This window comes from Corvus hawaiiensis, chromosome 16, assembly GCF_020740725.1.
Source record: "Corvus hawaiiensis isolate bCorHaw1 chromosome 16, bCorHaw1.pri.cur, whole genome shotgun sequence".
In the NCBI taxonomy this organism is placed as follows: domain Eukaryota; kingdom Metazoa; phylum Chordata; class Aves; order Passeriformes; family Corvidae; genus Corvus; species Corvus hawaiiensis.
Window position 1 is genome coordinate 10,408,639 of NC_063228.1, and position 14,774 is coordinate 10,423,412.

At 39.1% G+C, this 14,774-nt stretch overlaps 1 protein-coding gene across 6 annotated transcripts in view; it reads right to left on the minus strand.

Moving 5' to 3' along the window:
* Positions 1-13,997, minus strand: part of CLEC16A (C-type lectin domain containing 16A) — a 59,649-nt gene extending 45,652 nt beyond the window's left edge. For 4 of the 6 annotated variants that reach the window (XM_048320661.1, XM_048320659.1, XM_048320662.1 and 1 more), the window contains exons 1-9: positions 13,804-13,997; positions 7,323-7,451; positions 6,541-6,674; positions 5,637-5,785; positions 4,862-4,967; positions 3,333-3,338; positions 2,871-2,994; positions 1,785-1,959; positions 776-829 (exon numbers count right to left, since the gene is read on the minus strand). In XM_048320661.1, the coding sequence (XP_048176618.1) occupies positions 776-829; positions 1,785-1,959; positions 2,871-2,994; positions 3,333-3,338; positions 4,862-4,967; positions 5,637-5,785; positions 6,541-6,674; positions 7,323-7,451; positions 13,804-13,883 (957 nt within the window). In that variant the 5' untranslated portion in view covers positions 13,884-13,997. The remainder of the gene's footprint in view (positions 1-775; positions 830-1,784; positions 1,960-2,870; positions 2,995-3,332; positions 3,339-4,861; positions 4,968-5,636; positions 5,786-6,540; positions 6,675-7,322; positions 7,452-13,803) is intronic. The other 2 variants (XM_048320665.1, XM_048320660.1) reach the window with 1 other exon arrangement.
* Positions 13,998-14,774: the final 777 nt, after the last annotated feature.

Below are 14,774 nucleotides of genomic sequence, written 5' to 3' on the forward strand. Positions count from 1 at the left end.
TGAAATTATGGGCTGGATCATAATAAAATGAGTATTGAAGAAGTCTAAATTCAAAGAAAAAGGAGTACAAATTCTACGAACACAAGTCAAAACTATTTTCAGACAATGTAATTTAAGAAAACCAGTCTCATAGCAATGCACAGAAGACTACAGGGAGAACAGATGAATTTTCTCTACCATACAAAAAAAATTTACTGTAAAACTCTTAATTTGAAAATAAATTCTAGAAAGAAAAGGAGGTGGGACTGATAATAAGAAATAAGAAGTACTTAATTACAGATTTAAGCTACAGGCACAATGAAAATAGTATTGTGAGAAAGTGAGATTTTGGTAGTAGTGGTTTTTGGGGTTCAGGTTTTCAAAGAGGGAAATTCAAACCTGAAATTTTCCATAGCTTAGCCAGATTCAAAATGCAATACAGCATCTTGGTAAATTTCATCTGCCATTGTACCAAGTTCTGTCCCAGCATGTTGTATGACTATCAGACTATTTGTCAGCTGGTGTACACAGTTTATGATCATGGAATTCTCTAAAGGTTACCCTGAGCAATGGGAGCCTCAGAAGAATGAGATTAACTCAAATAAGAAGCTACTTTGTCTGCCCATGGATAGACAAAATGTTCTACTTTTTTATTTTTTAATGGAAGCTGAAAGGTTAGAAATTTGACAGATTTTCTTTTATGGCTTTGCCAAAATGATGAAATTACACAAATTTATGAATCACAACAGTACTGCAAAATTTGTTTTGAAACAGGACAAATACTTAAAATACTTACTTGAGAAAGAAGATAGAGAGAAACCTGGAGACTTATTTTTGGACGCTCTCCACCCTACAGAAAAAGTTATGACAAAACACTTATTTATTTATACAAGGCATTTATATGGCTTAATGTTTTATTTAAAACAAAACTTGTGTTGTTCCACATTCTGCTACAAAATATTCAGAAAGCATCATGATCTTTAACATTCACTGCTTGTAAACTATTTGAAATGGAGACTCTCTGAATAAGCATAGCCCTTACTCTTCCTTGTTTAAAAAATTGTTATTAGTTATTGTCTTTCATAGTCACTTCAGTAACTTAAACAGCTGAGCATCTGAGAAGTACATTGGTTTGCACTATGCTACTATTCCTTCAAAAAATTATTCTCAGTTAACATTCACTGAAGACTGCTCTGAAAATTAGCTATTCAGATAATAGGAAATACTACCCACAACTGAATGCAGGAACCTGTGCAGGTTTTAAAAAATAGTTTGTATTTCACTAAAAACCAGTTTTCCACTAAATTTCAAGTCTATGCTTTAAAAATAATTTCAGCTACATCACATTAAAACACAGCTTCTCTATAAATACAAGAAACAAGTACCAACCACAAAAGTTTGTATTTTTGGGGTTGGATGGATTTTTACATCATGGCAAATTTGCATTGTATTATAACCCACTTTTGCTAGAAGACAAGTTACCTTATCAGAAAAGGAAATCACACATCTCCCAGTGTTGCAGAAATTTAAACCCAGTTCCAAATTTGCCATTCTTCTTATCTCCACTACTGCTAGCTTTCAACCACCATGTCACCCAAAACAGTATATCTTCGGGGAATAAAATTTAATCTGCTGTGCTCTGGAATTCAGTCTCAGGGTATTTCCTCTACAGCCACCTCATTTAAGCTGTTTCACGTAAACCACACATAGATATCAAGAGAATCGTATACCTAGTGCACAATCACTTTGCACACTGAAAGCAAATAGCACCTTTGAGAATTAACTGTTTGCAGGCATTAACTTACCTTGTCTTGATTTACTAATGAATACACGTAGAGGGGAAGAAAGAGCCTATTAAGTAGGTGGTCTGTCAGCACATCATTTAAAAATTCACAGTTAATGATAAGGATATCATTAAGGTAATGCAAGTGATCAAGATGTTCTGCTACCAGGTCACTCAGTTTGCCCCTATTTCTGTGCCTGAAAGAAAGGAGAAATAAGAAATTATACATGATCAATTGTGAAAGTCTTAAAAACTTAGGGAAAAAATTAATGTGCATCCCTGACACAGATCACCTGGCTCATACAGACTGCCCAAAGCAGATATTTCAGTGAAGTCAACTAATGCAACTGGCAAACAGTTGCCTATATTTTCTTCAGGATGCACATATGAAGTTTTCCCCCCAAGTTTTCAGAAGACATGTTTTTACAAAGCTTTGCTTTCCATTGCCAGTCTTTTCATAAGCCAACTACAAAAACAAGAAGATTTTTTTCCAAAAATGAAAGAATTCTGTGTTGTATTTAACATGTACCTCTTCATTTTAAGAAAGCAAGAAACACACGCCCACTCTAAGACAAGGGTGGCAAGACAAACCAAGAACAACCTGAATCAACAAAGTATTTCTGCAGTTGATAGTGGAGTAGCACATGGCCATGTCAGGTCTGACACCACCATGTCAGGTCTGACAGTTCACATATTAAAGCTCATCCTTCTAGTTTAAATCTTTTTCTTAGAATCTTTTCAGAAAGCTCTCCTAATGAGATGACACATAGAAAAAGAACATTAAAAAGACAAAGTTTGTAAGATTGAGAAGCACAAAATAACACTCATATCTTCTGGATATCTGCTATTTTTAGCAGAACAAAACAAAGATGAAGAAAAGGCTTGTTGCAAACACTAACGCACTCGTATGGATATCAGGACAGATCAAGCACAGCACTGTTACCTTAAAGAATCACTAAAAAACTTTAAAGAGTGAAAAGTCTGAGCTGTCTACAAGGGAACATATCTAGAAACTAACTTAACTGGACTATTACAGACAAAATAAGGAAAGCACTGACATCTGGGAAGAGCATTTCCATTCAATAGCCAGCATTTGGTAAAAGCTTACTCTTCATCAGTCTGCACACAGTTATCCAGTTCTATCACGTGGCTGCCAATAAACCAGACGAGGTTGGAGAAATAAGGAACTGCGGTTTTATCTCGAATGTAATGCAGCATAGGCTGGTTGTCCACTGAAGAGAAATCATTAAAAAGAAAAATCAGTAGTCAGTATTTTTTATTGCTTTTTAAGAAACACAACAAAATATCTTCTGAATTTGATTACATGCTAGCTTTCCATACGAGTATACACCTGACACAATCTTAGGCGTGAAATGGAAATCTATAAAAATGTCACATCAGGTCTTAGCTGGCTTGAATGAGCCTAATGTTGATATATTTACATATGTCTGAAAATAAACAAATCTAGTGAAATTCAGAAAGGTTCTTTTAGCACATTATTTATCAAAAAGAAGAGAAAAAAGCGCAAGAATAAAGCAGTAATGCTGAGAGTCAAGCTAGTTAGACTTACATGACACTGCATTTAGGAACACAGGAATCATCAGTGAAGGAAGGGCAAAAGAAACAGACAACAGTTAACAGGATTAGGAACTGGGATAGTGACATCCTCTAAAAGGGTTTAAAAAGCTAAAGCACAAAGCATCTAAACTAAAAGATACAGGGTAGGTGTTAGAGCAGAATATATGCAAACAGGTAGTCAGAAAAGTATCAAACCTGAACATCTGAGCTGTGCCTTTTCAACTCTAACCTTTATAGCACTACAACATTCAATGAAAATTCTAGACAAGTAAATTTTTTTCATAAAAATACTTAGTTGCATAAATATACCACAAACAGGATATGAAGCCTATAATCTGCTCTTTTCTGTGAGCTCGTATTTGCATTTACAGTTCCTTGAAGTAGAAGGCAAGTACCAAGTGCCCATTTCTCAACATATAAAAGAAAAAGTGTTGCAGCCAACACTGTAAAGACCCTATCTGCTATGCAGGCTATGCAGTCATTTGCAAAGCTCATTGTTTTTAAAAAGATCTTATATTCTTCTATGAAGACTGTCAAACCACTTCTTTTAATTGACAGAAAGTTGTGTAAATTCAACATGTAATTTAACTTAAAATGTATTAAAGAACAAGAAGCCCTGCATGACCATATTGCATAAAACATACTACCTTATAACATGCTGATTTCAGAGGCAGAAATTCAGAATAAACAACAGCTTTTCTACAGAGAACACTGTGATATTTTCATTTTATTAAAAATGTTATATATCCCAATAAAAATTTAGGGGGAAGTGACTTTTGGACATTGGGTTTAGAGTACACATTCTCAAAGTAGTGCTAACTTCAAAGTTCAACCAGGTTGCTGAGGTCCCTGCTGAGCTTTGAAGACCTCAAACAACACAGATGCCTCAGTTTCTCTGGAAAACCTGTTCCAATGCTTAACTACTCTCACAGTGAAGCTTTACAATTTTTCCTTATGTCCTACTGGAATGCCCAGCACAGGAATTTGAGACTGTAGTCTCCTGGCCTTCACTAAGCACCTCTGGGAATGGTCCAGCTCTTCTTGAGACTGGAGTGACTGCAGCACCTGAGAGTTCTACAGTCATTTTAATGCACTTTTAATCTAAAAGGGAGTGATGTTGGTTACTGCTTCATACACTAGAAAGTTCAATTTCATCAGTAAAAGATAATTCATATTCTTAAAATACTTTGGGTTTGGGTTTTTGTTTGTTTACTTTTTAAATACAGTCACATTCTGACCTCTCTTGGAAGGGAAGCTAAAGTTCCTTGTGTATGCCTGACACTTTAGCATTTTTTTTAAAACCAGTTTCATTGGTGAGAAAATAATACTATTTACAAGTACATACTGCAGGTTTGGGACAGTGGTCGCTAAAGTAAAAATGTGTATTTGAAACTTGTCAACACACTAAGCTTTTCAATCTCATAAAACAGAAAGAAAACCCTCACAAGTAAATAACTGAAAATTAAACTACAATGAAACAAGATTTGCACACATGCCCTTTTTAATATATAAAAAGCATACCTTTGTAGACATTTAAAGTTATAGTCCTAACAGCAATCCTGACCATGCTCTCGGGGTGGTTAAAAAATTTAATAGCTTCAGTGTACAAAGCAAAGTCATTAGTGTGCTGTAATGGAAAGAGAAGGAAAAGGAAAGAAAATATTTATTCATTAAACATGTACAGAATATTGGTTGGGATTCTGTATGAATTATGTTTTCTGTATATTAATATGGTACTTCTACCTTCTACTTAAGTAATCGAAATGATTTTGCAATGCACAGTCAGCTGCATTTGTAGCTCTGCATTAAAATAAACTGCTTAAAGCATCAGAGCTTCCCAGGATAATTGTGCACATACTCAATGCTTTCATGCCCTCTTCTGGCAGAAAGCAGAGTGCAGCAAGAAAAAACCCATTTGATCTTTACCCTTTGACTCAGCTTTTTGGACTTTGACTAAACCTCTCAGAACCAAGTGATGCAACAGAAAAGATCCTGTTTATGAAAGCACAAGAAAGCAAGGCATAAACAAGTTGAATTCTCAAGGAAGTAGGCTAAAGAACTACTGAAATGATCCAATATAACACTAGCTTCCAGATTTTTAGTTTATTATAGTTATAAGAGGACAAAGCCATGCTTGTGCAGATATCCTCACAAACAAATTCACAACCACTGGTATTGCCATTATAAAAATAAAAGCAAGACATTATGAGACAAGACACTAAACACTATGTGCCACAGTGCTATCAATTTCTAGTTAAAGTCCTCTTATCATTACATTGCAACTTCCTTTACTTACCTCATTATAAAAGAAATGTACAGTATGATTATTGAGTTTCAGGGAAAGAGTTTTCAGAAATGAGATGTAATATGCCATGATCTCTTCATCAGAAAAGTCAAATTTGTGGACAATAATAGAATTCACATAGTTATTAGAGAGCAGGTAGTCTGGAAAGTAAGAAACATTTACACAGGTTAACCGAAAAAAATCATTGTGGTAACAGTCTGTATTTTAAATATCAGCTAGCAAGCAACAACCTGATGCTTGAAGATCACAACTTTTAGCCAAACAGCTCAAGTGATGCCTTCAAGCTTTAATATAAAGGAATTGCTCCCTACAAAGATCTTTGCTCCCAAGAACAAGGCAACTGAGAATATACTTCATCTTCCTCGACTCAGGTAGGCTCTGCAGCTAATACTTAACTCTTTTCCTCCCAAAGTGCCAAATTCCCAAGGCTTGAAGATGACTTTTCACAACAGTTGTGGAATACTTCAAATTATTGATTCTCCACCCTCTTTATATTTTGCCAAAAACCTTGAAGGAATCTCCTGTGGCTGACTGCCAGCACCAATAGTATCAGAACAGTTACAGTACAAATTACACACCAGAGTCCCACCACATGATCCATGGCACCATATGAACATTTTGGATCACAACTAATTTGTTGACTTAAAGAACTCCTTGAAATATGCTAAATGCTTGTTGTATCAAACAACTACTTTTGCACCACTGAAAATTTACATTAAAAGGTATTTCAGAGTAATTTTACACCGTATTTTTGGCAGTGTTCAATTTAGAAGATTGTTAGTAATTCATATACTTCTTCTGTGCAGGAGTATTAGGACTAAATTTCATTGAATGAAAGGGAATTCAATCAAATCTTGATCACTTCATCCTAAGCAGTTTGGAAGCGTGTCCTTACACAGGGATGTTTCATGGCTGATGTTCTCAAAAAGGATGTTCAGAGTCTGCAGCAGCTGCACACACACATAACGACCAGACTTCTGACGCAGGATGTTCAGGAAGAAAACAAACATATTCTTCTCCAAGAAAAAGCTGAAATAAAATAAAGGTGTCATTAAGTCACATGCTTAAGGTAACAGGAACATAATTTGGCTAGGAGCAGGGATGATTCAAGTCAACTTTGACAAACAGCATGTTTTGCTTTTATGAAGAATTACTTTGCAAAGTTGTATCGATATAACAAAAGAACATCTTTCAAAAACCTTAAATAAACAAAGGGGCTTAAAAATTCAAATTATGCAAAAAAGAATATCAAGAAATCAGGGCCTTTCTTACTGTATTTTTAGTATATTCAATTTATCAGACAGCTCTAAATACCACAGCTAGAATAAGATATTTATTTGTGGTATCTTGAGTAAATTGAAGCAATACGATATTTATAGATATACTGAGTAAATCTGGGCCCTAAAATAGGTTAGAGATTATATTCATATCAAAAGAATGGAGAGTCGAACAAAAGCAGTACTTGAAAGTGGATCTGGAGTCCAAACACTTTTTAGAAGCAGCAAATTCCTGAATGACATGAATTGAACCTGCTCACCTATCTACTACAGGACAGCTTTCTACATATATTCATGAAATACAGTCTTGGAAGAGTTAACTTTTTCAATGAGAACTCTGTACAGCTCCAAGCATTATTCAAACACAAAAGCAGAGTCGAGCTTGCTCAGGAGTACTCACTCAAACACTGAGCTGTCATTCTGATCCCCCCAGATAAGGATCTCTGTTATGGAACGAATGGTCTCCACCAGCAGGTTGCGGTTGTGATCTGTTACTGTTGTATTTTTAGTCAAAATATGATACATGTACCTAAAAGAAAAAGTAAGTACAAGTAATGTGCTATCCTGCCATTTTCACATGCACCATGTTTGTCTTCCATCACTGTAAAAACGTAGACACACATATATGCCTACACTAAGTCTAATCATTGTACATTTTTAAAAACCTAAAATTTCCTTCTAATATTGATGCAGAGAGAAAAGTAATTATTAAACAGAGTGACAAAGGAAACAAATCCCCACCTAGCCAGGTGAGCTATGAGTGCTTATGCATATGCTAACATAGAAGTAGAAACTGTGCAACTAGTCTCAAGGTGCTTCTTACGTGAATTTCTTTGGCATATGTTTAAGTCAAAGGACTGATGAGCAAGAAAAATAGAAATAGAAGAAGCAGGTAAGCATGCAGTAGCTGATACGGGAAAGTGGCACATAAGGTCTAACCAGAGAAGTTTGATCCCTTCTCTTGCCTGCAGAGACCCCTTACAGATTCGTGTCAATTTTGATGTTTAATACCAGGACTCTGAAAGACTATTCATTCACTTTGGCAAAACTCCGTCATCAGGTCTCTCAGCACAGAATATACTCACTGGAAAGGGGGTAAAGTCGAGCTTTATCATTGCAAAGGGCAAGAGTTATTTAAAACTGTCAAGTGAAGCTTAAAAAAGGTTATGTCTGTATCACACAGGTGACAAGAAGCTATACAGAATACAAGCCTTTCAGATTTTAAGTCTCAGAATTTTACTCTTCAAGGAAGCAGGTTTTTTTCCAAATAAGTTGTTACATCAAAGTACCAACTTATTTCTGTCTTGCTACTTTCTTATGGCCCACCAAAGGAAAAAAAAAAAAAAAAAAAAAAAAAAAAAAAAAAAAAAAAAAAAAAAAGGGGAAAAAAAAAAAAAAGGAGGGGTACAGGCAAATTCTAATAAAAGCACAAAAATCACCACTGCTTTTCTCCCTCCATTTTTGTTTTTTTTTCTTTTATCTAGTAATAAAAACAAAGGATAAATATAAGAAAGGTGCACAATTTTGAAAAGAAATAAAAAACACGAGGGAAATTTCATGTCATTTTAGAACTGCACAAGTTTAAATTCTTAAACACAGCTCCTATATTGTTACGCTGTACTGAAAACCAGGAATAACACCTCAGTGTTCAGGATTTCTGTACAATAGATTCACAAGTGTTTGGAAACGAAGACAGATTTTCCATATTATCAATCCTGCCATGAATAGTGGAGTTAATGAAAACTCCCAGGATCTAATTCTGTGAAAATAGTCTGTGTCCTGACCCTGGGGAAGCCTTTCATTATTGTTTTGGATTCCATGTAAGTTTGTTCAGTGATTCAGACTGAAATTTTAGGAATATCATTAGTAGAATTTTGTATAGCTTCTGTAAAGTTCCAAAAAATCCAGTGCGTTTCTAAAACAAAATTTTGGGGTGTCTGGTTTATGGCTTAAAGTAAGACTTTAGGTCAAAACACAGACCTGAAATCACATTTCAAAAAACAGGATTCCCAACAATTTTAACAACACTAAAAAACAGAATCACTGCACTGGGGAAGCATGCAGCCAGAGACTAAAATGCCATTTAACTGAACACACATGTGAGGCTGTTCCAACTATTTACCAGACTTACAAAGACATTACCTAGTTTCAGAACCTTTTGCTTGAACTCAAAAAACCTCCCCCAAACAATCAAGAACTTTGATCATATTTACAGTTTACTTAAAATCTGTCAAACTTGGTTTTGGGAGTTTTCTTCAACCGCTGAGCTGCCACTGAGTTGGGCAGAATTTCACAGGACTTGCTGCAAGACACAGTCTGTCCTCACAAGCCATGCAGGGAACAGGTGCTATTTCAGAGAAGCTGATAAAATGCTCTGTGCTGTCATGGTAAAACACTTGGTGCTTGCTGGTCCTGATATTACTTAATCATCAAACAACAATTCTGCTGTGTTGATTACTGCAAAAGGACACCAAGAGATAAACAGCCCTCAGAAGTTCACAGCTTTAATAAACTTGATGTAGCACATGCTCCCTTCCCTCGCTCCCCAAATCAGCAGTGACAAAGCCTACATCATATTACCAAAGCCATTATCATATTATATATACATCACCAGACAGCAAAACGGAGGAAAAGGGGAATAGGTGACAGGGGAGAAGAGGGGGAGGGAAAATTGGGTTTTCATAATCTTTCTCTTCAGTAAAAAAAAAATTCTCTCCCCCTTCATGGTGGTTCTTCCCCACCCCTCATAAATCAGTACTTGTTTTCAAATCCAAAACAGTCACTGATCAGACTGAAACCACTCTAGGAAAAGCTGAGTCTCATCTATGTCCTATAGGTGTAACTGCCTGGTCACGTGCTGTACCTTAATAGGCATTAAATAGCAAGTCAAAGACCACCTGCAAATCCTCTTCCACTAATCTGAGGATCACAGTTCAAGATTCCTTCTGTGGAGACTGACAGTGGGATGGCTCACAGTGAAGACATGAGAGCCTAAGTCTGACCACCTGTGAGAATTCCCAGGGTTTCTAAAACAGCACACAAGCCATGAAAACCATCCCATTAGGACACTATCTGCATTATCAGGACAGTGAATCAAAAGACAGAGCACAAACTCAGTCCCTGCTCTGAGGATGCAGCAGTTAATGGAACAGAGAAGAGCTGAAGAGATGGCAATTAGATCAATTCATTCCACAATAATCTGAACAACTTCCTGAGACAGTCAGAGAGTAATTAATACTATATTACTTCACATATTTTAGCCTATTTATTTGAAGTCACATAGAAATTATTGCATCTGTGAATATGTATTTCTCGTTAATAAGTTACATTATACAAATTTGGGATTAAAGTTTACTCCAACAGTAGAATCTCAGGAATGGGATGCAGTGGGAAGAATAACATGCTATTACCTCATTTTGGGAGCCTATGGAATATAGAGTATTACAAACACAAAAAGCAAGAAACTTTTAATAGTCAGGAATACATTATCTCCAAATTAATTTATTTAGTAGTAGCATTACTGCAAAATTACTTAATCTGCTAAGGCACTGATGAATTTAGAGGAAACCTGGGCTTCACCTTCAAGCTATTCCTTTTTATTTCCTTTTTTACCCTATTTGCTTGAAAATGAACAAGAAAGCATACACATACTCATTTCTCTTTACAGACATGGAATACCTGTATCATGAGAACATAAAAGTATCACACAAACCCAGAATTTTTGTATTTCGATAAATCCTTAAAGGCTGTCTCTAAATGCTGATTACAGAGGGGTTAGGTTTGTGCTTCAAAATGCAAAACTACCAGAGAGGACACTTTTGTCATCTTTGAAGACTGGGTTCAAACAAAAACACATCATGCAGGAAGTGTCAAAGCACCCAATACCATCAAAATCAGTGTGAGATATTACCAGCAACTTAACAAACCAAACAAAATTCTGAACATTTTTCTGGTTAGAACCTATGCTCAAAGGGTTAACATAGTAACTCATGAACATTGTAGGTGCATATTGATGACTTTCCTACTTACAAAAATACACTAAAACAGGTGAGAGTTTAGGAAGTCAAGCACTCAAATTTCAGAAGCCCCAACTTGACCATAACATGCTTGCTCCTTCACTCTGCCTGTAACCAGGTTAATTGCACATTGTTCTCACAGAGGAAACCTGATGCATAGCATGGGCAGTACCTCAGGAAATGAATCACCCATGAAAAAAGACTTGAAGCACACATTCATGGACACTGCATCTGACCAAGGCATGGGAAATGTTCAGCACCTAACTTTAATGGCATGGAACCTTTTGTGCAATCACAATGCAATTAAAATACCAAGTGCAGAAGCAACAATGGAAATGCACTTGTAACAACAGAGCTATGTAAAATACCATAGACAAGTAGGGGGGAAAATTTGACTTAGAAACAAAACCACACAAAAATACCAAGTTCTCTGAGAAGCACCCAGGCAATGAGCAGCACTGTTTCATCCTTCTCTAGATTACATTTCAGAAGGTGGATTAAATTTTAACTGTTTTCACTAGATCAAGAGACTGTATAAAAACACTTAATACAAACGGCCTCACAATTTTCCTACAGCCAATCCATTCTCTGGCATGTTTGCAGGAAGACTGAATAGTAAAATTTCAAAAGCAAGCCTCAAACAAACTGCATTAAAGCTGATGGGAAAGATCCAGCATCTACTGACAAAAAGAAGTAACTCTGTGGTATCACTAAGCAGGTGTATTTTTTACAATTTAGACTAAACTCTACGTTATGCAAGTTTAAAAATAAAAATGTTCCCACAAGGCTAGCCCAGAGTGATTTCACCCCTGTAACATAGCAAAATATACCTTTTAGAGGCTGAGCTAACCTGTAATAGCAAGGCAGGTGTGTTCTACTCAGCTCCTATGGAACACAAAATGGGGTTTTGATGAGCTGAGAAGATGAAAAGGTAAAAAGCTTATCAAGTGAGCTTATTGAGACTGACTTTCTTCCATGACCCCAAAATGAAGGCTCTCTGCCCTTTACCCACTTCAACACTTGGAAAAGACCTAAATTTCACCTTTCCTGTTGGCATCTAGCTAGAAGCTGAAATTCATCCAGCTAGAAGCTGAAATTGATCCAGCCTGGAGAAACAAACATTTAAAATATACATAGTCTAAAACAGATCAAAGGTCTATCTCTCCTTTACACACTGCCATTTTGGATTCATAATTACAGAAATCACACACAAAAAAGCAAACAGTCCAAAGCTCGTACTTTAGTAGATAACTATATACTTCAACTCTCAGATGACAAGTCAAGCACAAGCCACAACACTTACAGCTCAAATCCCTTTTGCTACAAGTCAGGCAGGGTGTCATTTTTCTATTCTCTGTGGCCTCAATAGAACATATGGACACCTTTTTCTTGCCTGAAAAGAAGCCTCAAGTCTCCCTCTCAACAGCCTATTTTTTTCCTGAACTTAAACAGTTTCTTCAAATTTCATCACGCATCAGCATTCTTGCTCTATCTTCAAGTCAAATATCAAAGCCAGACATATCTACAGCTCCACTAATGCTGAGTAGTACACAGTAACTACTCCTTGCATGTTAAATAGAACATTCTTATGTTTACATCCGAGCATGACTTTTCCCTTTTTCCTGTAAGACCAGACCACACTGACTTACTAGTCTGAGCTACCATGCTTTCAAAATTACTTCTGCAGTGCTACTGCCTCATTAGTTTTGGATTCATGGACTTGAATCTTTGGTAAAAGATTCTTTGGTAAAAAGCATTGCATTTCAGTTGGTCTTGCTCATTTTGAACATTTTTCCAGTTTTAGAGACAAGGACCAGAATCCATAAGTCATCTTGATAAAGCAACTGCAAGATCCAAGTCTTGTACAGGGCATCCTGCTCATTACTGTCAGACTCCATTCATGTTCTCCTTGTAAGACGACTGAAAACTACCAGGCACTTTTTCTCAATGAGCTACATATTCACAGTGATATCATTTAGAAAAATGCCTTGTCTCTTAATGACCTCTTTTTCTCGTTCAGTACAAATAGAAGCTATCAAAGTGGCTCTCATTTTTCTTGCAACAGCAGAAATGGAACAGGGGAATTAAAATTTTTATCCCTTGCGACTCTTCCAACTCTCCAGTGGCAGAGCTAGGAAAAAACTATTCCACTTTCTGCAGTCAGCAGTAACACACGGCTGTGGGGCTCTGGAGACACACGCTACAGTTCTCAAGCTCAAAGCTCTCCTTCTGCAGCAGCTGCTAAGCCCTGCAGTCCCGGGCACATCCCCGGCCCGAGTGCCGTGACTCACTGCCGACTGGGGACATCCCCACACACCCTCCGGAGCGGGCACTGCTCACACACCGGCACCAGCCGCTCGCCTTCCCGCCTCAGCCACCACCAGGAAACAAAGTTCTCCCTCACAAGGAATGCGGTATTTATTGTATTTATCACACCTCGCACTCTACTCCACCGAAGACTCTGTGGCATTATTAAAAACAAAACAAACACGTATGGCAGCCCTAAGTGTGACACAACATCACGAGCTGCGTCTGCCCTGAAGACATTCTGGGACGGAGAGGCCGATTTCCGTGAGGCAGACACCAGACCACAGAGCCTCCTTCGCCACCGGGGATTGCTCCGGGCGCTTTCCCTTCGGGAGAGCTGCGCCAAAACGCCCCGGCGACGGCAGCGAGCGCTTGGGGAGCATCGCCCGCCGACCCGCCCCCTCCTCATCCCGGCCCCGCAGCCGTCTCCGAGGTAAACCTGCCCCGAGCAGCTCCGCGGACGGACCCCGGCCGCTACCGCCCCCTCCGAGCCCCCTCACAGCCCCGCCACCCTCCACCCTCACCGCCGCCCCGAGCCCGCGGCCGCCCCGCACTCACTTCAGGTGGTCCAAGGAGTGAATGCTGCGGGCGGCCTTCCCGTGCCCGCCGCCCACCCAGCTGCGGGAACGGCCGAACATGCTGGCGGCGGAAAGCTGCTCCGGCCCGCGGGCCCTACGGCCTCATAGCCCCACGGGGCAGACGGCCGAGCGCCGGGCGGGGACCGGCGCGGAGCCTCGGCGGCACCGGCACACACAGCGCATGCGCGGCCGGGGCACACCGGAAAGCGCCGGCCCGGCCCCGCCCCGCCCCGCCCCGCGCGCCCGCGGACTGCGAGTCCCAGGGAGCAGCGCGGAGGGCGGGGCCAAGCGCCCACACGGGCGGGGCGGGGCTGGGCCGGGCGCGCTCTGCGGGCGGCTCGCTTAGAACAACATAGAGTAAACGTAGGCTCAGAAAAACCCAACCCAAAACAAAACATTAAACGTGTGCCTGTGCCTCCAAAATGTGTTATAATTTAAAGTAAAATTTGGTCCCTGACATTAGTTGTTCGGCTTCCATAACTCTAACGGAGCTGTTGTGTGGGGTCAACTCCTGTGCTGCAAGATGCAGCGTCAGAAATTCAGCTGCTGACCTTCCCCTTGCTGAGGTTTTTCCGGTAAGGGCTGCACGCTTACTTTTTAATCGGCTTAAAAATTAAGGAAGAACGAAGAGAATGAGACCACTGACTGTCTTGACCTAGTTTGGGTTTGTTTTTTTTTTTTTTTGCTTTAGCCAGAGAAATAATCTAAATCTATGTAAAAGCTGAAGAGTTTGTCAGCCAGTATCAAAACCGCACCGACTTTAAAATCACGCCTTCGGTTACATTTTGGTGTAGGTAAAGCCTTGGTCAGCAAAGAAACACCTGCACCGCAGCCGAGAGGGGCCCGGCCCCGCAGTGCTGCTCCAGGAGGGCCTCGGCCACGGCAGTGATCGTGAAACAACTTCCAGGGGTGAAGGCACAACCCAGACCTGCCCACGCTGCCCCGCTCCCC